The 24153-nt window shown below is 41.6% G+C and overlaps 1 protein-coding gene across 1 annotated transcript in view; it reads right to left on the bottom strand.

Moving 5' to 3' along the window:
• Positions 1 to 6311: 6311 nt before the first annotated feature.
• Apob (apolipoprotein B) overlaps positions 6312 to 24153 on the bottom strand; it is a 41049-nt gene continuing 23207 nt past the window's right edge. Inside the window, exons 21-29 of the mRNA XM_052184767.1 lie at positions 23717 to 23927; positions 20777 to 20952; positions 20465 to 20652; positions 19452 to 19597; positions 17639 to 18012; positions 9848 to 17107; positions 9219 to 9333; positions 8932 to 9115; positions 6312 to 8047 (exon numbers count right to left, since the gene is read on the bottom strand). Of these exons, the coding sequence (XP_052040727.1) occupies positions 6527 to 8047; positions 8932 to 9115; positions 9219 to 9333; positions 9848 to 17107; positions 17639 to 18012; positions 19452 to 19597; positions 20465 to 20652; positions 20777 to 20952; positions 23717 to 23927 (10175 nt within the window). The 3' untranslated portion in view covers positions 6312 to 6526. The remainder of the gene's footprint in view (positions 8048 to 8931; positions 9116 to 9218; positions 9334 to 9847; positions 17108 to 17638; positions 18013 to 19451; positions 19598 to 20464; positions 20653 to 20776; positions 20953 to 23716; positions 23928 to 24153) is intronic.

A 24153-nucleotide genomic window follows, 5' to 3' on the forward strand; every position in this document is an offset into this window, starting at 1 on the left:
CCCATTCATTAATATAATTTAGCTAGTAGCATAATAACCACTCAAGGCTCCCTTCCTTAGAAGCAAGGAGGGGTGCTTCGTTCTCCTGTTTTAAAACTGTCCCTGAAAAAAGTCTTTGGTTTTCATTGAGTTTTAACTTTATTCTGTCTTCTGAGAATTGTCATTTTATTCTGCATTATATTGGTATGACTTCTCTGCATCATTGTAATTGGACTTACACATCATTAATTTTGACTGTCGCCACTGGGACATGATCTATTTATCTCTGTTCTGCGTACCAGAGTTGACATTTGTTATCTAATTCAATCTTCCCAAGAACTCTAACAAAAGGGAAGCACCTTCATTTCCTGGGAAATCTATTTTGTCATGATCTGAGGGTTAGCAAAAGTAAGTTAGGTAATTCATGGATGAGGTGAAATTTGAATTTGTTACTGGATCTTTTTTCTTGAGCAAGGGGCAGGTGTACTGGCTTTTTGGCCATTTTTTTCTTGTTTTCTATATGCTCAGCAGAGCTATGGGATAGCACTGAGTCTTCCCTCTCTGGATTCTTCTGTAAGCGTCTAATGTACCACACCATTGCCCTAGAGATACAGCTCTGCTCAGGCTAGTTCAATTCCAATTCAAGGCCTTTGTGTCTCCTGAAGCCATCTTGGGATCTAGCACTTTGTGAGGACCTTGGTACTCTTCTAGATGGGGTACCACACTTTACTGGAGGAGGAGGGCACGAAGCAAAAAGGACCTTTGTTGGGATATTTGTGGATCTGGGTTCTTCACAGAGCTGTTCTCTTTTCAGGCCAGTGTCTGATTTATCGTCTCCACTCTGGTAGCTGCTGGCCAGTGAGGCTTGCTGTTCCTGTTATACAGCTGATGCCCAGAGTTGAAGCTCAAAAACAAAGGTGGGGCCACAGGCCTGTAGCTCAGATACCTGGTCACCCCCAAGGCTTGAATGATTCATCTACTTCAAGACTGGACTAGATAGTTCGAGCCCAGTGGGGAAGGGTGGAGAAAAGGACACAGGATCTGAGCTTAGTGCCCATTGCTTTGGGTCCCACTGAAGCTCTTCTCTGATCCAGGGAGTTGAACCAGTTTGGAGGATAAGAACAGGGCTCTCGGCCTAAGGACACACATGTACCTGCCCCACCAATGTTTTATGAGGTCCTGGAACGTTATTTGTTGGTGACCACCCAGCCATCCCACCAACAAATGGAGCACCCCAAAGGGAGTTGTAGTGACCTCTTAATGTGAGACAGCATACAAAGAGATGAGCTAAGAGGAAGGGTCTGTTTTTGCACATTTATCTTTGGTTATTAGACACTTTTAGAGGGAACATCTGTTTGTCCACTCTGGCTCCCATATTGCAGGCCCCACTTGAAGGCTGTTTTGGCCCTTTCCCTGACTGAATGGGGACTAGGTCATAAATCAGAACCAGAAGGGGGCCCTAGAGTGGCTTGTGAGAGAGGACTTTTACTCATCTCACCAAGAAAGGGAGACTTGAGATCTTCATCTGCTCAGTCTTCAAATGACAAGGCAAAGAAAATGGAGATCTCACCAAAGGTACCTGGTGGGCTCAGTTCAAATGAACCCATTCCATACAGGGCTTATGCTGGGTACAGTGTTATGAGCTTGAGCTGGGCCCCAGAGTCAGGTCAGCACATGTTTTGGTCATGCAAAAAAAGTTCCTGGGACCTGGGCAGGGTGCCATTATCTGATTCTTCCTTTGATTTGAACCTTGGATGTTTGTTTTATAAGAGGAAAATCTGTGATTATAGGAGGACGCCCCGCATCACCTCACAGTATGTTCTTAGGAGATGTACAAGGTGATTCACTTGCTGTATAATAGGCCAATTAATTATACAATGAGAAAACACTGTGTTTTCCTATTAATTTTCTAAAGCTATGTACGATCAGTGTTAAGTTGTCTCCATTCTGTTGGCTGTTGTTCTCCAGCCTGCAACTCCATCTTATCCCAGTAGGAAACTTCCACTTGAGTGCAGCAGTAAAATAGGAACCTAGTGTGTGATCCCACAGGTGATTTATGGCTCTGACAGTCTCTGAGTCCATCACCTGCTCCTGTAATCTCCCTCTCATCAACACTCTGGTTCTATTTTGGTAGGTTACACAGGTTCAAAATGTCATAACTCTGAGGTCTGCCTTGCTTATTACTATGGCTTGAGAGTAGCCTACAGTTCTTGTCCTGATCTCCAAACTAAAAGTATTATGATAAGAGTATGAACCTTATAAATGGATGAAAAGAAAGGGGGGAATTCTATCCAATTTCCTGCCTTCCTTTCTTTTGTTCTTGCCTTCCTTCCTTCCTTCCTTCCTTCCTTCCTTCCTTCCTTCCTTCCTTCCTTCCTTCCTTCCTTCCTTCTTTCCTTCCTTCCTTCTTTCCTTACTTCCTTTCTTCCTGCTCCCTCCCTCCCTCCCTCCCTCCCTCCTTCCCTCTCTCCCTCTCTCCCTCCCTCTAGCCCTCCCTTCCTCTCTCCCTCCCTCTAGCCCTCTCTTCCTTCTCCCACCTCTCTCACTCTTTCCTTGACTCTGCTTTTCCTTCTACCATTTCATCACTGTCCTGGCTAGTTATTATGTCATTTTGACACACACTAGAGTCATCTGAAAAGAAGGAACCTCAATTGAGAAAATGCTTCCATATTATCTATTTGAAGGCAAGAAAGTAGTGCATTTTCTTAACTAGTAATGGATGTTGGAACTCTCAGCCCACTGTGGGTGGCACCATCCCTGGGCTGGTGGTCCTGGGTTCAATAGTGGGTAACTACCTTGAATGCATTGACACAGGACACAAATTGCTGAACAGAACACCAAGTGGGACCTTATAAACCTGAAAAGCTTTTGCAAGGCTAAGGACACCATCAATAGGACAAAATGGTGGCCTAAAAAAATGGGTAAAGATCTTCACCAACCCTACAGCCAACAGAGGACTAATATCCAAGATATACAAAGAACTCAAGAAATTAGACATCAGCACTCCACTCCACAGACCCAAAGAAGCTAATCAAGAAGTAAGACCCAAGTGAGGATGCTTGAATCTCACTTGGAAGGGGAAATAAAATAGTCATAGAAGGGAGGGAACTGGGTGGGTGAGGGCAAGGGGAGTGGAATGGGGCGGTCCAGGATCAGGTATGGGGAGGAACAGGAGAGAGTGTCAGAGGGCCAGGAGGTAAATAGAAATCTGCAGCTGATGGGGTGGGGGCATCTCCAGGACATGCCAGAGACCTGGGAGTGTGGAGGCTCCCAGGAATCAATGGGGATGAGCTTATCTGACCTTAGCTGAGACTCACAGCAGTGGGGGTATGGAACCTGAAAAGTCTGCCTCCTGTAGTCAGGCAGGAATGCCAGTGGAGTGATAGGGACACCCACTCTCCCACAAAACTTTTGACCTAAAGTTTATCCTGTACACAAGAAATGCAAGGACAGGGGATGGAGCAGAGGCTGAGGGAATGGCCAACAAATAACTGGTCCAGATTGAGACCCATCCCACGAGGAAGAACCAATCCCTGACACTATTAATGATACTCTGTTTGCTTGTAGACAGGAGCCTAGCATAACTGTCCTCTGGGAGGCTCCATCCATCGGCTGACTGAAAACAGATGCAGAAACCCACAGACAAACATTGGATGGAGCTCAGAGACTCTTATGGAAGAATTGGGGGAAGAATTGAGAGTCCAGAAGGGGACAGTAACGCAACAGGAAGACCAATAGTTTCAACTAATCTGGATCCCTAGGGGTTCTCAGAGACTGAAACACTAACCAATAAGCATACAGGGGCTGGACATAGGGCTCCCCTACATATATAGCAGATATGCAGCCCAATCTTTCTGTGGGTTCCCTACAACAGGTGCAGGGATGATATCTAAAGCTGTTGCCTGTCTGTGGAATATACTCCTCTAACTGAGCTGACTTGTCTGGTCACAGTGGAAGAGGATGCACCTAGCCCTGCAGACTTGATGTGCCAGGGTTAGGGAGGGGGATACCCAGGTGGGCTGCCACCCTCTCAGAGGAGAAGGGGGGATGGGCTGAAGGACTATGTAAGGGGGGTGTTGGTAGGCGAAGCAATGTAAAGTGATTATATGTAAAGTGATAGGATGCAAAGTGAATGAGTGAATACATAATAAAAAATTAATTATAAAAATGGAGTACAGAGCTAAACAGAGAATTTTTAACAGAGGAATCTCGAGTGACCAAGAAGCACTTAATAGAATGCTCAACATCTTCAGTCATCAGGGAAATGCAAATCAAAATAACTCTAAGATGTCATCTTACACCTGCCAGAATGGCTAAGATCAAAAACTCAAGTCACGGTACATGCTGGTGAGGATGTGGAGCAAGGGGCAATGCTCCTCCATTGCTGGTGGGGGTGCAAATTTGCACAGCCACTGTGGAAATCAGTTTGTCAGTTTCTCAGAAAATTGGCAATAGTTCTACCCTAGGACCCAGCTATATCATTCCTTTGGGTATCATTCCATTTTGGGGCATATACCCCAAAGATGCCCCACTATACCACAGGGACTCTTGCTCAACTATGTTCATTGCAGCTTTAGTCACAGTAGCCAGAATTCTAGATGTCACTACCAAAGAATAGATAAAGAAAAAGTTCATTTTTACAACGAAATACTATTCAACTATTAAAAACAAATACATGAATTTTGCAGGCAAATGGATGGAACTAGAAAGTATCATCCTGAGTGAGGTAACCCAGACCCCAAAGGACATGCATGGTGTCCTTATAAGTGGATATTAGTCATAAAACACAAGTACTATGCTACACTTCACAGACCCAAAGAATCTGGGTAATAAGGAGGACCCAAGGGATGATGCTTGAATCTCACTTGGAAGGGGAAACCAAATTTTCATCAGAGGTGGATGAAGAGAACTGTGTGGCAGAGGGGGTGAGGAAGGGTATGGGGATGATGATCAGGTGTGGGAGGTACAGGAGAGGGCTAGGAGTGAGATTGGAAATAGGTGGGAGGCATCTCTAGGATGAGCTGGGGATCTGCGAAGGAGAGGTTATGGATGTGATCCTAGTTGAGACTCCTACCAACAGGGAATATAGAGACTGAAGTATCCACCTCCTGTAGCCAGGCAAGACTTCCAGAGGAAGGAGGAGGACCCACCCAGAAAACTGCAACCCAAAATTTGTCCTGCTTACAAGATGTGCAGGGGTAAAGATGGAGTAGAGACTGAGGAAGCAGCCAACCAAAGATTGGTCCAACTTGAGACCCATCTCACGGGAGAGAGCAAAACCCTGACACTATTAATGATACTCTGCTTTGCTTGCAGCCTGGAACCTAGCATAACTGTCTCTTGAAAGGCCTCACCAGCAACTGATGAAAATAATGCAGAGACCCATAGATAAACATCAGGCCAAGCTTGGGGAGTCTTGTGAAAGAGTGGGGGATAGAATTGAGAGAGATTGATGGGTTAAGGCCACCACTAGAAGACCTACAGAGTCAACTAACTTGGGTTCATGGGGCTCACAGAGATTGCACCACCAACCAAAGAACATGCAGGGGGGATGCATCTTGGCCCCACACAGATTTGTGGCAGATGTGCAGCTTGGTCGTCATATGGGTCCCCTAACAATTGCAACAGGGGCTGTCTCTTGTTTCTGTTCTCTGCTATTGGATCCCCTTCCCCTACCTGGACCACCTGGTTGGGCCTCAGTGGAAGAGGCAGTGCTTAGTCCTGCTGGGACCAGATGTCCCAGGGTTGTGTGGTACCGAAAGATGGTTTCCTCTCTAAATGGGGAATCCAGTGTTCACACCACGCTCCCATGCATCCCTTCCCATTTTCCTCTTCTTGAACCGATCTCTCTCTTTCATTGTCCGTATCTCACTAAGTCTATCCCCACCTTTCCCACAACAGCTTTCTGCTCCTTAACTCTTTCTATTAACAGTCTCCACTGTCATTTGCTAACACCCATCAGAAGACAACTTCTCCACTTCAGCTAAAAGGACAAGCAGACAGGTTATCTACTACGGCCTCACCTCTGTAGAGGATGTGGTGAATGATCCCTGAGCAGGACCCATCTCTCTACCTCCTTTCTCTCTTTAACATAAGCTTACCGTAACCAATCACCTCATAACAATAGCCTATCACTTTAAATACTTTCACAAGTAATCCTATATAGAGATTATCCCTATTTTTTCCCCCTAAAACAGGGATAGGAAGGCCGGATTGCTCGCAATCTAATATGTTCCAATACAAGCAAGCCATGTTGTATGCTACACAACAAGGAAGTATTTATTTGTTTTCCCCCTCCCTCCCACTCTCCATCCTGAGGTTGACAAAACAACTTAGATCTCGATTTTTCTCTAACTTGTAAAATATGTCGTCTTGAGTTCAGGCTGCTTCAAAGTTCTTGGTCCTGTGCCAGCTTGGCTACAGGTGTAGTTCCTGTGTGCTTTTTGCTCTTGCTGTTGGCAGCAGGTCTGGCTCAGGATGGTTTTTATAGTAGTCTCCAAAGTCTCCAACTCTGTGCCGGTTTAATCTGCATACATTAGTAGACTAATCAGTAGGTGATAATCAGTTCTCCTTGAGCAAGCCTTATGTAGGGGCTCATGTTACTGGCTGTGGCCACCTGCAGCTTTTTCAGTAACTCGGTGATGTATCTGAGAAACATGTGGTAGTTTTGAATGGACAGGTCAATCAATCTTGTGGACTCAGCAATGAATTTTTCATAGAAGCCAGAGAGTTGGTCCGAAAAATCCTGTAGTTTGGAATGGAACTGCTGGGGGTAATCAGACATTGTTTCTGCCCAGCTTTTCATCGCTTCCTTTGCCACAATAGAAAGCTCTTCAATCTTTTCCCTCCCCTTTCCATTTATATCAGCAAGCATGCTAAGGTACTCTCTGATATCCCTGGACACAAATTGCTCAACTTGAGTTGACATTTTGGAAGCAAAATCAGCAGCTGTCACACTGTATTCAGAGTAGAAATCCCTAAGGGAAATGAGAAGAGTCTTGATCAGGTCAACCATCTTGTCTTCTATTTCATAATATTTTACTGTCCAGCCAACCATGCTTGGATCAAAATACTCTTCACGAAGGGCCTTCACATACTGATGGACCTGTTGTAGCTTGTAGGACCCCTCCTGAAGTATGGATTGAATAAAGTCATTGAACTCATTGAAGACAAAGTATATGTCTTCTATTAGGAATTTAAAAGCATATGGGACATGCATTTTGAAGAATGTGTTGATATGATCAGTGACACAAGAAGATTCATTGTCCTTTAGGCATTTAATTTGTTCTTCTATGATGTCTAAAAGTCTTTCCAGAAAGCTCTGAAGATTACTTAGTATTGCTGTAAATTTGATATCCTTTTGGGCTATGTCTGATAAAATGTTTAAGTCCCCCATCATTATAAATACATCTTTTAGTTTACAAGGTTTTGACAAAAAAGGACATTTAAATGTTATGTCATTGATTAATCTTGATTTCTCTACTTGGGTCTGAACATAGGAAAGCAGGTTTCTTAACCTGTTAAACAGTTGAGATAGTGACTTTGTGGTTTCCCTCATGACTATAGTGTAGAATTCATCGGCAGTATATGTTCCAGCATTCCCTGGGAACTGCACTCTATTGAACTTCAGGAAATGAATGAATGAGTCCATCAGCCACGTGATTGCCATGTGGCACTTCCGAGTAACACCTGCTAGACTGCCTAACACCCTCTTCTTGAGTTTCTCAGGGATGTGCTGGTTCTCCTGAGCCAACATCTCCTCATAGAGATCCTGGTAGGTATCACGGGCTACTCTCTGGACACTTATGTTCATTTCATCAACCATCCTTAAGGCATGTTCAGCATTGTTCTGTAGACTTTTTCTTAGCTCTGAAGAGACATATCCCAGGTGGTACTTATTGACATAATTGTAAATAGCCTCAGAAGCCTTGGGCACATTGCTTTTTAGGGAGCCTAGCAACCTGGAAGCTGCTTCTTCTTCCCAATTAATTTTGATGTATGTCTCACCATCAGACTCCTTGTACCGCCATTCAGTTTTGAATATGCTGAGTTTCTTATCTGGAGGGGACTAAAACCAGAAAAACAAAACAGATGAAAAAAACCATGTTTTCAATGTCTCCGATTATATAATATACTACATTAAAACTTCATTAGCATTTAAAAAGTAAAGATGAGGGGAGGGTCATAGGAATTCTGAAGCGGGATTTATCTTTCCCATGTTACTTCATGGTAACTAACATGGTTTATGGTTAAACAGGCCCACTGATGTTAGTTTCTTTATCACGTGCTCTAGGAAGGATAGAAAAGATATGTGTGGTATCTACTTAGTAGTGTTTAACACTAAGTCCTTCTTGAATGGAGAACTGGGAGAAGGAGGAGGAGGAAGAAGGAAGGGAGAGGCAGGAAAGGACACAGTCTAGAATAAAGAAGGAAAAGTACAGCCAGCAATTCCAGCTTAATCATTCATTTGCCATGCCTGTGACAGGCTTTAGGCTTATGTCTTTCCTTTTTAGCAATGCCATGTTTGATTTGATCCCAGCAGGGCTTATAGATGACATGATATGTATTCAATGTGCCCCAATCAAACAATTTTACTGTAGGGAAGGAATTATGAAACCTCAAAAATAAAATCCAGAAACTGCAATTTTTTTAAAAAGGTACATGTGGCAGAGTTTACGCAGGTCTTAGGAGATGAGGTGTGGCCCTCATCTTTGTCCTGGAAGTCACAAAATAATAGAGCTAACTGGGTATCATGGGTGTGTCTAATAATTAAGTTCAGCAAAGACTGACTATAATGTTTTCAGCACAGTCCTCGTTGGAGACACTGGGCTGGCTTACCACTTGTCTCTTACCTATTTTAAGCATGCTGTCAGGGACTGTTTAGGATGAAATGCATAATCTCTATCTCTCTACTTGCTTTTGAGCATGGGATACTCGTCAGCTGGGACCCACCTGAGGGTGGAAGTAGACATTCAGCTTCACACTCTGGTCGTCTGTGCTTGAATCCAGACCCACAGTGCCTATGGCCGAGGAGGCTGCTGAGGCAGACAGACTTGTCTTCTCTTCTTTGTAGTGCAGATGGAAGTCAGTCAGTGCTGGGCTGGTGATGTCCAGGTGAGCCTCTCCCTGCCAGTCCCTGAAAGCAGAAAAGCAGAGGAGTTGTAATGGAAGGGGTCCAGAGATGGAAGGTACCAAAGCAAGTTTTGAAAAGATACCAAATGTAAATAAGACTTTCATACCAAAGTCCTTTAAATAGACCATCTTCATTATACGCCACATTGAAGTCACAGTGTTGAAGTGTTCCTTTGATCTTATAGGTGAACATATCATCTCCAATTTTGTGTGTTTCCACAACTGTATAGGAGAGAATTTATATGTCATTGGTACATCATTTTATGTGTGTACATGTAGTGAAGACTTGGACAGATATCTTAACCCAATACTTAATTTAAATATTTTAAACATACCATGTTTGGTCTGTAAATTTTTTAAAAATGTATTATTATTATCATCATCATTATTGTTTGTGGTAGTATTTGAAACCAGTACCTCATACATGCTAAGAATGTTCTGTTCCACAGAGCAATACTCCAAATTCCTATGATTTTTTTCTTTTAAATAAATTGGAAGTATTATTAGTCTTTAAATCATAACAGACAAAAGCTATTTTAAAGAATGTTCTTCAATGTCAGTAGGTTTTCTAGTTTTGTTTTAATAATATATGGTGGTACATAGATATTCTCTGTTTAGGTCTACATTTCACTACACATAACAACTGTGCCTTTGATGTTAATTAAATACAGTTATTTACTCAGAACTCAGTTGGAAACACATAGTATCCAGGAGATGTGGAAGAACATTTCCTTACCTCGTAGAGCATACTCCAGAAATTGCAAGGGTGAAGTGCTTGTGGAATCCAGGAATGTTTCAACATGATCTGCTTTGTTTTTCCAACCAGTGCTCCAAGTGACATTATACAGTGGAGAAGCCATCCCAACCCGTGCAGTCAGTTCTCCAAAGAAAGGAATAAAAATCCCAGCAGGTATGGAGAACTCTAAGGGTGGGATCTCAATGGTCTGCTCAGGCAGGGTGACACTAGGCAGATCAACATCTGCAATCACATTGGCTAGCTTATTCAGATCAAAGACAGTGCTGCCAACTGGAAAGCTCTTTGGAAGTGTAAACTGGGATACAGTTAACTGAATTTCAGGTGTGGTTGCCTCAAACATAGGGACAGAGGAACCCTCTGATTTAGAGTATCGTGTTAACAGATCAACCCCAGGGAATTTTACTTTGGGGAGCATTGTTAGGTTGAGGGCAAATGGTGAAGTACTTAATTTCTTATAGATTTCTATTCCACTGAAGTCATTTAGTTTTAGCCCTGGTATAATGAATCTATCAGCCAGTTCTTGCACAGGGAGTGAGAGGAGATAGCCATTGGGGTTTTTGGTATATAGAAGAGAAGTTGAAGCTTGAAGATACTGTCGCTTTCCATCTATCTGTAGGAGTTCCTGCAAGCTCTTGCCATACACTGGTAGAAAGATATTTTCAAGGTTCCACAGATGTCCTTCTAAGGATCCTGCAATGTCAAGGTGTACCTCTTCTTGGTCATTGGAGAACTGTGCATTGTGCTGAAGAACCCGTGATTCAACCTGGACCCCACTTTTCCAGCTGACCTTCTGGTTCTTAGTGTTAGCTTTCAGGATTACTTCCTGGTCCAAGTGATGGAGGTCAAGGAGGGAACTGGGTTGACTCACATGAACCTGTAGAAGGGTTGACATGGTCCATGGGGAGAGCTCCAGTGTGGCTCTGCATGTTTGCTTTCCTTTTGTGAAGAAGTAGCTGTATACTTGCAAATGGTTTTTCATATTGTGTTCCCATGTGGCATAGATGCGTCGGAGGGTGGCTTCTCCGGCAAAATTTTCTCCTACTTCAAAGTTCCAGATACCATCAACTTTGGAAGCTCCCTGTAGCCTTACTGAAGACCTAGTACCCTTGGAATTCAGGTATGCATTGGCCTCATTGGCAACACTTCCTGAATATTCCTGTGAAAGGAAAGAACCCTTGATATTTCCTTTGGTGAATGACTCAATGGAAAAGTAGGAGGTGAGACTTTCTAAGGTGAACTTGTGGTCAACGCCTCCTTTTGCAGTAGAGTGCAGCTTTGAGGAATTGAAGTCATAGTTTAGTTCAATGGATGATGAAACAGTGGGTTTTGACTTGGTATTTCCATTAAGTTCCTGTTTGAAGTTCATTGTGAAAATGGGAATGTGGAGGTTGGTAGTTGTTCTCACTGATGCTTCCACATTTTTCTTGGTCAAGCTAATGGTGCTGTCATGACTGCCCTTTATAAATTTGTTAGTTAGAGAGACAGCTGTGGCTAGCTTCAATCCTCTTTTCCGCATCAGACGTGATGTACCCTCTAATTTGTACTGTAGGGCATCTGTGACCAATGAAGAGGAAGAAAGGAAGTGGGCAACGATATCTGATTGGTTATAAAGTCCAGCATTGGTATTCAGTGTGATGACACTTGATTTAAAAGAAAAATCATAGGTAAAATTTCCCATGGCTGGAATATAAATATTGTCAATAGTGCTCAATTCCTTGAAATCTGGGAGGAAAAACTTGAATAGATTCCTAGGAACATGAAACACTGGCAACTCCAGAGATGGCAGCACTAACCTGTTTGAAGGCACCTTGATGTTAGGAATTGTCTCTGCATTGTCTCTGGCTTTTTCTAATTTTCTGTCCCAAGAATTGACATTGTTGAGAATAAACTCATAAAACATATTCAGAGGAACAACAATGGAATGCTTGTCTTTGCTCTTTTTATATTGAGCCTTTACACTCAAGTCAAACGATTGCTTTGTTGTCTTCAAAAATTCTTTCAAGCCTGTTTCTTCCCATATGGAGAAATCCTTCAGTAAGGGAGTTGTGAACCCCGTGTAAGGTAAATTAATTTCAGGAATTGTTAAAGGTAGGTTTAAGAAATCCAAGTTGGCATCTCCATTCATTCCTATACTGGCTTCTATGTTGTGTTCATTGTTCATAGCAGAAAAATTTTGATTGTATTTGTACTGATTGAATCTAGCACTTGCTTGCCAGCTTGCTTGTTGGGCATGGGGACTCAGAAACAATGCATAGTTATTCAGGAAGTCTATTTTCCCAGTCAACTTTAGTGGAAAACTAACTTTCAAATTTCCTTCATTATTTGTGGATGCTGAAATCTCAAATGGCTGTGCTGAAAAGAAAAGAGAATTTTTCAAAGTTCCAATTACTTTTCCATTTAAGTTGGCATTGTGTTCACCAGTCATTTCTGCCTTTGCATCCCTGAGCAGTGCTTGACCTTTGGCAGTTAGAATGCTGGAGCCCACGTGCTGAGATTCAACGTTTGACTCAACTTCAAACTTAGAATAGTTGAGGAAGCCAGATTCATAAGTCAGTTTTTGGATGACCCTTAAGTGTTTGCCATTTATGTTATTGAAAAATCCAAAAGAAGCAATGGGGCCTTCCATAGTAACACTAATTTGGGACGAATGTGTGCCTTCATCTGAGAAGTTGGGACAGGCCCAGTTCCATGTCCCTGTCCCTGAAGATGTCCATGTCACATGTCCAGCTTCTAATAGTGTCTTGATTTCATTATTAAAAGAAGCCTTACTGGAGAAGTCCAGCCTGGGGACACTCAACTTGTGGAAGTACTTTGTGTGACTATCAAGGGTGAGCTGATTGTTTATCTTGACAATCATACCATTATTAAACTCTACTGTATTTTTTTCTGTGTGTAAACTTGCGACAGTGTCTGATTTTCCCTCAATGGCCTTTTCAGAAAATAATATCTCACCCTCATGCTCCATGCTCACATGCTTACTGGAGAAGTTCATGGATTCCTTCAGGACCGGAGGATTAGGATTTAACTCCAGGAACTGAGCCTGTGCTTGGAAATCAAAATTGAGAGCTTCAAATTTGGACTCTCCTCTAGCGGTGACAGAAGCCACAATCTCTGCTTGGTTCTGTGAAGTAGTTACATTCTGTATGTTGGCATTAGCGTCTAATATAAAGAGAGGAGATTGGATCTTCAGGATGCTATGCAATTTGCCAAAAGCAGGTATTTCAATTGTGTGTGAGAGGCGGGGAAGCTGGAATTCTGGTATGTGGAGATCAGGAACCTGTAAATCTTTGAGATTGACATTTGGAATTGTGAATACTGGAACTGTGATTTCTGGTACATGGAAGTCTGGCAGAGTGAGTCTTGCAAGAGGAATGGTCGCCATCCCCAGGTCTCTCAAGTACACTTCTGGAAGAGGCCACTGTAGCTCACTGCTCAGCATTTGGTCGATAGTTCTAATGATCTTTGCTTTTATCTCCAGCAAGTCAATTGTAAAGGAACGGACATGGAAGGTGTTGAGAAGAGTGAATTCTGGAGTGGAAAATCTCAATGGGATTTTTATATTCTTTAACATTTTGAGGTTTAGCCGAGTTGATGGAATCCTCAAATCCGTCAAGGGGACTATAAAGTCAGGGGTCTGAAAGTTAGCTTCTTGGAGAGCACGGAGACTGACCTCAAATGCAGGCATGGTCCCCAGAAATGTTCGCATTTCAGGAACTATGAATCCGTGTTCCACCAGCACTTTTATGCTCTCAGCCCAGTTTTGAATGGAATATTGCTCTGCGAAGTCTGTTATGTTTTTAGCAGTCAGAGTCCACCAGTCAGAAATATAGGTGACCAGTGTAGTGTATACTTGGCTTACCAGAGACAAGCAGCGCTCCAGTTCCCACTGAATGTCCATGTGATAAATTCTGTCTCTTACATCTTCTAGAGTATCTTGGAAATGGGCTTTTATTCGAGCCAAAACATCCTGCAGCCAATCAATGACCACAGTTACTTTGGTGTCCTTGAGTCTTTCTAGGTAGTTGGAGACCGTGGTTTTGAAGTCTTCTACCAACAGTTTTAATGCTTCAGTTTTCTGTGGAAGTTCTAGAGCTTGGATTTCAGCATTTATTCTCTGAGTTATCTCACGGATTTTGCTGTTGGTTTTGTCTACAAACTGGTGGTAATCAAAGTCTTTCAACTTCTTCACCAACGTGTCAATAAATCTATTTAGTTCTTCAATGGTATTTTTGAAAGACAATGCTTTAAGCCACTTGACAGTATCATCAATAAACCCAACCAATTTCTCATAGTAATCTTTTATCTCAATTTGCTGTAGCATATTACTTAGTTTCTGAAGAGGCTCACTCAGGCTGTATCTGTGGGCCAACTCTACTGATTTATCCATTAAATCCTGGATTTGTTGGTCTACTTCATATTTTTCAATTAGCTCACGGACTATAACTCTAAAAGTATTGATTTTCTCAGTTACTTTAAAATCTTCAATAAGATTCATAACAAAGTATTTGACACGCTCAATAATGTCACTTATTCTTTGGAATAGAATCACAGTTCTCAGTTGATCTAAATGCACTGTGACATCAATAGCTTCAATCTGTTGTTTTACTTCTTCAGCAAGTTGCTGAATGTCTATATTCTGAATTTGCATTCTGAGCTGTTGTAGTTTTTCTTGTATCTGGATTCTGATGTGATATTTGGTATCCACATTTTGGATCCAAGAGGCACTCCTACTACTGATTTGGTTAAGATCAACATTTTCCACAAATAAATATAGATTATGGATTGATTTTGCTAGATTTTTATGGATATGATACTGTTCATCAAGAATTTTTAACTTTTCAATGATTCGATCAATAATCTGAGCAATAGTTCTTTTTAAATCATGCAGATCATAATTATCTTTAATATACTGATCAAATTGTATCGCGTATGTCTCAAGTTGAGAGAGTTTTTCATTGAAGTTGATTTTGGCACTATCTATGGCAATTAGTACATCATTGTCTGTAACTCTGTAATTTTCTATGAAAGAAGTTAATTTTTCCTTGGCACTAGCTACTTGTCTCTCCCAGTCAGAAGCATTCAGATAATCATGAATCTGCTGAGGAAGTCTGTTCAGGGCCTCTCTGTATTTCCTCACAAACTCATCAACACTGAGGCGTTTTAATTCCCCCTGCATGGCCTCCAGTAGACTTATAATTCCTCTTCGATTTCTCTCCAAATAATCTGGCAAGCTTTTGAAGAATGGGAGGCTGATGGTGTGCACATCCTGGTTCTTATCGTACTTCACGATAGCAACAATTGCGAATTCTTGGGGCTTGTCAACAGCATCATTTATCTCTAAGTCATTAAGGACATTGACAGGCTCACTGTAGAAAAATGGCAGTTTAATTGGAGAGTACAGCCCAGAGAGGTCAGTCCGTCCACTAAGCTCAACACCGATTTTGTCTTTAGTGTTGTAGGCTTCAAAGTCCTGGCTATATACCTTGTCATTCAGTTTGATCTTTAATTTCCAGGTGCTTGTCTGCTCAGCTGGTGTCAGTGAGGCACTGACTGTGTGTTCAAGAGCTGTGCTGATGCTGTTCTTATACAGGAGGTTGTGGCTCGTGGATCCTTTGTAGTCATGAGAGAAAGTAAGTGCCAGAGGTTCTGCTTTCAACAGAAACTTAGTATACAGCTGCCCAGTGTGTTCTCCCCAGAGGGACAGTTTCCCATCACCACTTGTATGTGTGTCAATACCCAAGGTAAATGGTGCCAGAAAAAAGCGGAAAACATTGTTAAAATGTAATGGATCTGAATTGTAGGTGGTAGTGACATCAACGGAGGAAGCCAGCCCTTCAATGTCTGCTTTTAGCCTATGGCTGAACTCCACACCCTGAACCTTAGCTACAGTGTCTGCTCTGTAACTTGCTACTACCAAGTCAGTATAAGAGATGGTATAGATGTGTTTCAGCTCATTATTTTGATAGGTTCCTTTAAAATTGCCACCCACATTCAGCTTCAGTGGTTCCAGCCGTAACCTTCCACTGTTGGTCAAATCTAGAGCGTCGTATCTCATGTCATTGCTTAAAGTAGTTACAAAAGAATAGGGCTGTAGCTGTAAATTAAAATTCTGCTTATAAAACTTGTCTCCACTGTAAATATTGTCCATTTTTGAGAAGAAGTCCAACGAGAGACCTGCAATGTTCAGACTGTGTGTGTGGTCTACTTTCATCTCAGCATAGGAGCCCATCAAGTCATTGGACAGCCTCAGCCCTTCTCGGCTGAGTTTAAAGTTGAAGATATTCTTGCTGTCTGCACCCAGAATCATGGCCTGGTAAACACTTCCCAATGACACCTCTGTGAGGGCTGCTCTCCCATCAAGACTGAATTTTGCATGGTGCTCTTTGAAGCGGCCATTTGTTGATAATTTCATGGATGCCCCAGAGAGCCCAAGCTCTGCATTCAACTCATTCTCTAGCATCAGGGGGCTGTACTTCAAGTTGGTGGTTGCACTGGTTGATAGTCCATCTCGTGCAATCTTTAGTGTTGCCTTGTGAGCACCAGTATTAATTTTGTCGGTGCCCAGGATGTCAGCATTTAATTCTACACCCTGGGAAGTGAGGGATCCTGAAAGAAGGGTGACAAGCCTCAGGGACTTGTAATCGGCCTGGTGTTCAGAACGCAGCAATGCACTTTGCTTAGAGAAGGTCATGTCCAGCTTGTTGGAAGTAGCAAAGTTCTCATACTGCCCACTGCTGTCGGATTTCAGAGTCAGCTCATAGTTTTCATATTTCAAGGAAGCTGTGTTCTTGAATATGCCATCTTGCAGGTCGGAGGTGGAGGTGATGGACAGGGTTCCATCCTGGTACATTCCCACTATCTGGTTGGTGCCCTGGAAGTAGGTAGAGTTAAATCTCATGTTGGATTCGGCACTCAGCTGGCCAGTTGTAGCATCTCTTTCACAAGACAAGCCATATTTGCCTTGAGCGTAAAATGAAGATGCTCTGAACTGTCCATCAACCTTGATGTCTTTGACATACAAATGTTGTTTCTTTTTTGAGTCCAGGTGAACAGTAGCAGACATCTGTGGTCCCAAGGCACTAGATGTTTCAAATGTTAGTAAACCTTTTGAGACTGGGCTGTTTCCAAATTTTTCTACATGGCTGACTTTGAATTTTGAATCTAGAAATTTATGGTGTAGAGATCCATCACAGGATAATGTGAATGTGCTCTTGCTGTCATATGTTGTTTCTCCAGATCCTAACAGAAAAATCAAAGATATTGGTTAAATTAAGCAATAAATTTCCAGAACAACCTTTATGTTGAAAATCTTTCAGTAGGAACCTTACACATAGCTGGGTCAATTGTGTAATTGTGACTTTTATAATATACCCAAAGGCATTCTTCCAGTTATCCTTCCTTGTTTGTTGCAGACTACATTGGATTCCATTCTCAAATGCTTCCACTGCATCTCATACTGAATTGTATATAATATATCATAGTATTTCTTAAAACACAATTACTCAGATATATAGCTGCTTTATTATTACTAACAGATTATTAAATACTTAGCACATGCTTAATAAATATTTTTATTAGTTGAATGAGTGAAGTGACATCCAAGTAGCAAAAAAAAAAAAAAAAAAAAAAAAGCCCCAAACAAACAAATAAGCTAGCAAATCCAAACAACAAAAAAAAGCCTCTATAGGAAAGCCCATATCCTTTCCTCCTACAGCTTTCCCATCAGAATGTGTGATACAATTCCTGACCCGTAACCTGAGCAGGCCTCACCTTGCACACTGTAGGAAAACAGGTCAACCATAGAGTCAGCCTTCATGCGGTACTGAGCCTGCAGGCTGAAGTGGTCTCTGCTGGTGTTGCCACCAGTGTAGGATGCTGACCAGTTGTACAAGTTGCTGTAGACATTTGTGGAAAGGTCTAGAACACCCAAGAGAGGCACTTTCAGCTGATGTGTCTTGGGAATTGTAAAAGTGGGGACCTGAACCTCTCGAGAGGGCAGATGGAATCCCACAGACTTGAAGTTGAGGGCTGGTGTCCTCACACTCTCTGGCATCTTGAGGTCTTTTGAAGACTTGCCACCCAAAGGCAAAGGGATGTCAATCTTTATTGTGTTCTTGTTCAGTGTATATTTGACTCGGCCGTCACTGAAATGAGCAAAGTGTCCCCATAGTCAGACATTAAGAAAGCAAGGCTCTCTGTTTGACTCCTACAACAATATTACATTTACTCTCCCCCAGTCCACATGTTCTTTTCACCTGTATATTTCTTATGCTTGGATATCTTTCCTTTTCTCTTCCCAAACCTTCTGAAAATCCTTCCAAGAGCCTCCTCTGTGTCATTATGGCTCTTTATACCAGTCTTAAAGAGCACATCCTAACTCTGGTTATATTCTTATTTGTTGACTCATTTGTTGGTGTCTGCAAGGTATCTTCTTGGCAGAAAGGACAAAACCTTACCTAAGTTTCTGTCTTCTTACTGTTTCTACTCTACTCCTTTTCATATTACAGAAACTTGATAAGTATTTGGTAAGCCTAATAGAAGCAAGTTGATATATAAGAGAACAAAAAGGAGTAAAAAGGTGGGTGACAGTTTTAGCTTATTTCTAATTGGGAATGCTATGATTAGCTTATCTGGGTCTTAGAGATGTTATCTGGATAGTAGAAGCATTTCTGCTGAATCTTAGACATCGCTTTAAGGTATCAAATGAGCTTTGCAATCTTTTCAATCCAACATGGAGTGGACTATGATGATGGCCTATGAATATGAAGTATGTGGTATTTGTTATATTTGAACAACCATTCATTGTGTACTACAGTAATATGGAAAGGATTCTGCCTGTTCCGACCTTCACATTCAACAGGTAGATGAGGTGTTACTACTGAAGTTCTGTTCTATTCACACATATTGAAATTCCAGTGGTAAAGAACACATTTTATCTTTAGCAATTTTGGTCTGTTTGGGGCTTAGGAAGATTTCAGCTTTATCATAGTTATCAGTCATGTTCAATTGTGTTCCTCAACCACTACATACTGAGGGGCCCATATAACACAGGGCTTTTAGATTCTGAATTGTGACAATTATACCAAATCATTGACTTAGAAAACATTGTCTTCTTAGCTTATGCTCCACTATTTTTTAAATGAAATAAATAACATATTATGCACATTTTTGTTAACACAGAAATGGAATGAGCAGTGCACTTCTGAATTTCCTATTAGGATTAGGGTGCGTGGCTAGCCATCTCTTGAAATAAGTACCTTCATTCAATGCTCCGTTCTGACCCTCCATAGTTGAGTTTGAATACCTTGCAAACTCAGGCTATTATAGATGTACCATTAATAACCAGGATTTTCAGAACCTTTAATAATTTTTGTAAGTTCTCCATACTGGGCTGGTGTTCACATTAGGAACTCATTTTTAATGATGCAAAAACACCAGTGTTTACTCTGTAGCTGTTCATTGTCTCCAAGTGTTTAAATAATTTCTCTGAAAGTTTTCAACAAAAAAGACTAAATCTGTCTAGGTAAAACTTTCCCATTTCCTTGCCCAGTACAAAGACAATGCCCATTAGTTCCCCTCTTACGTCTTTAGGAAGAGGTTGTCTGGGATATGGAAGTCAGATAACCCCATTTTCAGGAGGTTCAACTCTGAGAGGCCATTGAGGTGATCCTGTAGAGTTTGGGGGTAAGGAAGACCCCTGGTTGCCATTTGAAGCCATGTGTTTGTTGCCTAGAAAATGACAGGGTAGTTTTAGAGCAAGAAATGGGTCTGTATGGACCACCAAGTAGAAATCAACATGAACTGACAGTTTATGCTTACAGACCAGTTGTCAAGGAGGAGCAGGGAGATGTACTGAAAGTTAAAAATACCTTACAGGAAAGCATGAATTTCTAGTCCCTGATTTCTCTGTAGTTATTTTTTACTAGTTTATTTGTGTGTGTGTGTGTGTGTGTGTGTGTGTGTGTGTGTGTGTGTGTGCCCATGTGCATACATGTGAATGTGTTTAGAAGAGTGCATGACATCCTCAGGCTTCCTTCCTTCTTTAACATTGTTTGCCTAGCTTGCTTTGTGCTTAAGTTTCTCACTGGGACCTGGACTTGTAAATTTGTCTGGACAGTGAGTCTCAGGGATTCATCTGTCTCTGACCGCTTTGTGGTGGGATCACAAGTGTATACCACTTGCCTGTCTTCTCATGAGGATGACAGAGATCAACAACAGATCTCTATGCTTATACAGAAAACACTTTACTGACGGAGCTATCCTCTTCTCCCTTCTCTCTCTCTCTCTCTCTCTCTCTCTCTCTTCCACCTCTCTCTCTCTGCATGTGTATGTACTTATGTATGTATGTATGTATGTATGTATGTATGTATGTATATATAGTATGACATAGTTAACCCCCCAGCTAGTGTCTGTACACAAAAAACTCTTCTGCTCATGGCTTCTATTGGATATTTGTCCCATGCAGCTTTATGTGACTGGGAAACTAGCCATTCAAGCTTTGTGTATGCATTTTTGAATACTTCTGCACTCAGCTCAATTGGTGATTTAGTTAGCATCTACAGCCATGTGTTTATTCTGCTGCATGATCATACTTACAACAATTAATTTGGAACTCATGTGCCGGAAAGTCACATCTGTTTGAGGGACTCTGTGATCCAGGAGACTATTGGCATACTCATGCAACATTCTAGGATAACGGGAAAGATCCACAGGGAAATTAGAGGCTGCCTTCTTGGTGTCCACATTGGTTCCCGTGTTCCAATCAAATTCGATTTTCTCATTATCTGAAAATGGACATGTAACATGGCTGTCAGTGGTGTTAGATAAGTTCATGTCTATGACTCTCAGCAGCTACTCTTAAGCACACAGTGCTCTGGGAAGGGCTCCCATGATGGAAGAGACACATACCGTAACGCCATGCCACTCTCTTGGAAATTGTTGAGCCATAAGCTGTAGCAGATGAGTCCATTTGGAAGAGCAGCTTGGTGGGGGACCAATGGGTGTGGACCTCACTCCTGGCTTCTGCTTGCAGACGTGGTACGGAAACAACACCTTTGATCTTGCCGTCTCCCTTTTTGTCATAACTATTGAAAAAGAAACAAGTTACCATCAATGATCTTTGTCCATTCCAAGGCTGTAGGTACATAGGATTCAATGATTAGAAGTTTCATTGATAAAACACACACACACACACAGACAGACACACAGACACACAGACAGACACACAAACACACAGACAGACACACAGACAGACAGACACACAGACAGACACACACAGACACACACAGACACACACACACAGACACACAGACACACACACAGACACATACACAGACACACACACAGACACACACACAGACACACACATAGACACAAACACACAAATTAGAGATCTCATCAAACACATTAACTTATAAAGCCAACATTCAGCATGGAATATGCAGTTTGTAAAGAACATTTTCATCTTTCTCTCTAGACTTGGCCAAGCAATTAAACCACTCCAAGTTGTCATGTCTTTGTCAATAAATAGGGACAGGGAACTGAGACATTTTTTTTTTTTTTGGTTTTTTGAGACAGGGTTTCTCTCTGTAGCCCTGGCTATCCTGGAACTCACTCTGTAGACCAGGCTGGCCTTGAGCTCAGAAATCCGACTGCTTCTGCCTTCTAAGTGCTGGGATTAAAGGCGTGAGTCACCATCGCCCCGCCTGAGATAATTTTAATTCACTTAGCAAATACTTGATAAATAAATAACAAGTGCTTGTTGAATAATAGAAATGTCCAACTGAGCATGTGCAAAGGGTAAAAATGTTGAGAACTATGTTTTCAGATAGACTGTATAGCAGAGGTGTCCCTGGTGAGGACAGATATAAAGTTTGAAGAAGAGTTCTCTAGTGGAGTTTTTTGGGTCACTTAGGTAGACTATCATATCATCTGCAAATAATGATAGTTTGACTTCTTCCTTTCTAATTTGTATCCATTGAACTCCTTATGTTGTCAAATTGCCCAAGCTAGTACCTCAAGTACAATTATGACAAGAGCTTCAAGACTCTGAAGAAGGAAATGGAAGAAGACCTCAAAAAATGGAAAAACCTCCCATGCTCATGTATCAGCAGGATTAATATAGTTAAAATGACCATTTTTCCAAAAGCAATATACACATTCAATGCAATACCCATCAAAATCCCAACTCAATTCTTCATAGAGTTAGAGCAATTCTCAAATTCATCTGGAATAACAAAAAACACAGGATAGCTAAAACTATTCTCAACAACAAAAGAAATTCTGGGGGAATCAGTATCCCTGACCTCAAGCAATACTACAGAGCAATAGTGTTAAAAACTGCATAGTATTGGTACAGTGACAGGCAGGTGGATCAATGGAACAGGACTGAAGATCCAGAAATGAACCCACATACATATGGCCACTTGATCCTCGACAAAGGGGCTGAAAACATCCAATGGAAAAAAGATAGCTTTTTCAACAAATGGTGCTGGTTCAACTAGAGGTCAGCATGCAGAAGAATGAGAATTGATCCATCCTTGTCCCCTTGTACTAAGCTCAACTCCAAATGGATCAAGGACTTTCACATAAAGCCAGACACTCTGAAGCTAATAGAAAAGAAACTGGGGAAGACTCTTGAGGACATCGGTACGGGGAAAAGTTTCTGAACAGATCACCAATAGTGTATGCTCTAAGATCAAGAATTGACAAATGGGACCTCATAAAATTACAAAGTTTCTGTAAGGCAAAGAACACCATCAAAAGGACAAATCGTTAACCAACAAATTGGGAAAAGATCTTCACCAACTCTACATCAGATAGAGAGCTAATATCCAATATATATAAAGAACTGAAGAAGTTAGACTCCAGAAAACCAAATAATCCTATTAAAAATGGGGTACAGAGTGAAACAAAGAATTCTTACCTGAAGAACTTTGGATGGCTGAGAAGCATCTTAAAAAATGCTCAACTTCATTAGTCATTAGGGAAATGCAAATCAAAACAACCCTGAGATTTCACCTTACACCAGTCAGAATGGCTAAGATTAAAAATTCAGGAGACAGCAGGTGTTGGCAAGGATGTGGTGAAAGAGGAACACTCCTCCACTGTTGGTGGGGTTGCAAATTGGTACAACCACTATGGAAATAAGTCTGGTGGTTCCTCACAAAACTGGGCACCTCATTTCCAGAAGATCCTGCTATACCACTCCTGGGCATATACCCAGAGGATTCCCTAGCATGTAATAAGGATACATGCTCTACTATGTTCATAGCAGCACTATTTATAATAGCCAGAAGCTGGAAAGGACCCAGGTATCCCTCAACAGAACAGTGGATGCAAAAAATGTGATATATATACACAATGGAGTACTATTCAGCCACTAGAAACAATGAATTCATGAAATTCTTAGGCAAATGGATGGAGCTGGAGAACATCATACTAAGTGAGGTAACCCAGACTCAAAAGATGAATCATGGTATGCACTCACTAATAAGTGGATATTAACCTAGAAAACTGGAATACCCAAAACATAATCCACACATCAAATGAGGTACAAGAAGAACGGAGGAGTGGTCCCTTGTTCTGGAAAGACTCTGTGTAGCAGTATAGGCAAAACCAGAACAGGGAAGTGGGAAGGGGTGGATGGGAAAACAGGGGGAGGGAAGGGGGCTTCTGTTACTTTCGGGGAGTGGGGGAGGGCAGAAAATGGGAAATCATTTTGAAATGTAAATAAAAAATACATCGGAAAAAAAAAACCATTTTACCTGAAAAAAATAAGTTTGAAGAAGAAAGGTAAGAGCCGCCAGGGCCTCCAGCCCAGCTCAGGTCTCTTAAACCTTTCCTTACCTCACGTGTCCTACGAGAGAGACCTCCGTGATTTTCTTGTTCTGAATGTCCAGGATGAGTTTGTAAGTGTTTTTGTCCTTAGTGGATTCATCATTAACTCTTAGGATTGTCCCAAAGTTGACATCAAACCCTGGAATTAGGACTTCACTAGATAAGGTCCTGCTTCGCCGATTATATTTGAACATTGCAGTAGCTTCAGACTGCTGTACTCCTGAAAAAGTATATGAGAGAGTTAAGAGATGGGTACTGTGTAGCTATGCAAAGAAAAGAGGCAGAGGAGAAATCCACAAGACTGACTACTATGTGTTTCAATGACACCAGTTAAGATTTTCCCATTGACTATATATTATCTATTAACTCAATTTTCAAGTATTTACTGGTGGCTTATCATGAACTAGGGACTATTCTTGGCATTGGTGTACCCAGCCCTTGTATGG

Source organism: Apodemus sylvaticus, chromosome 6, assembly GCF_947179515.1.
Source record: "Apodemus sylvaticus chromosome 6, mApoSyl1.1, whole genome shotgun sequence".
NCBI classification, from domain to species: domain Eukaryota; kingdom Metazoa; phylum Chordata; class Mammalia; order Rodentia; family Muridae; genus Apodemus; species Apodemus sylvaticus.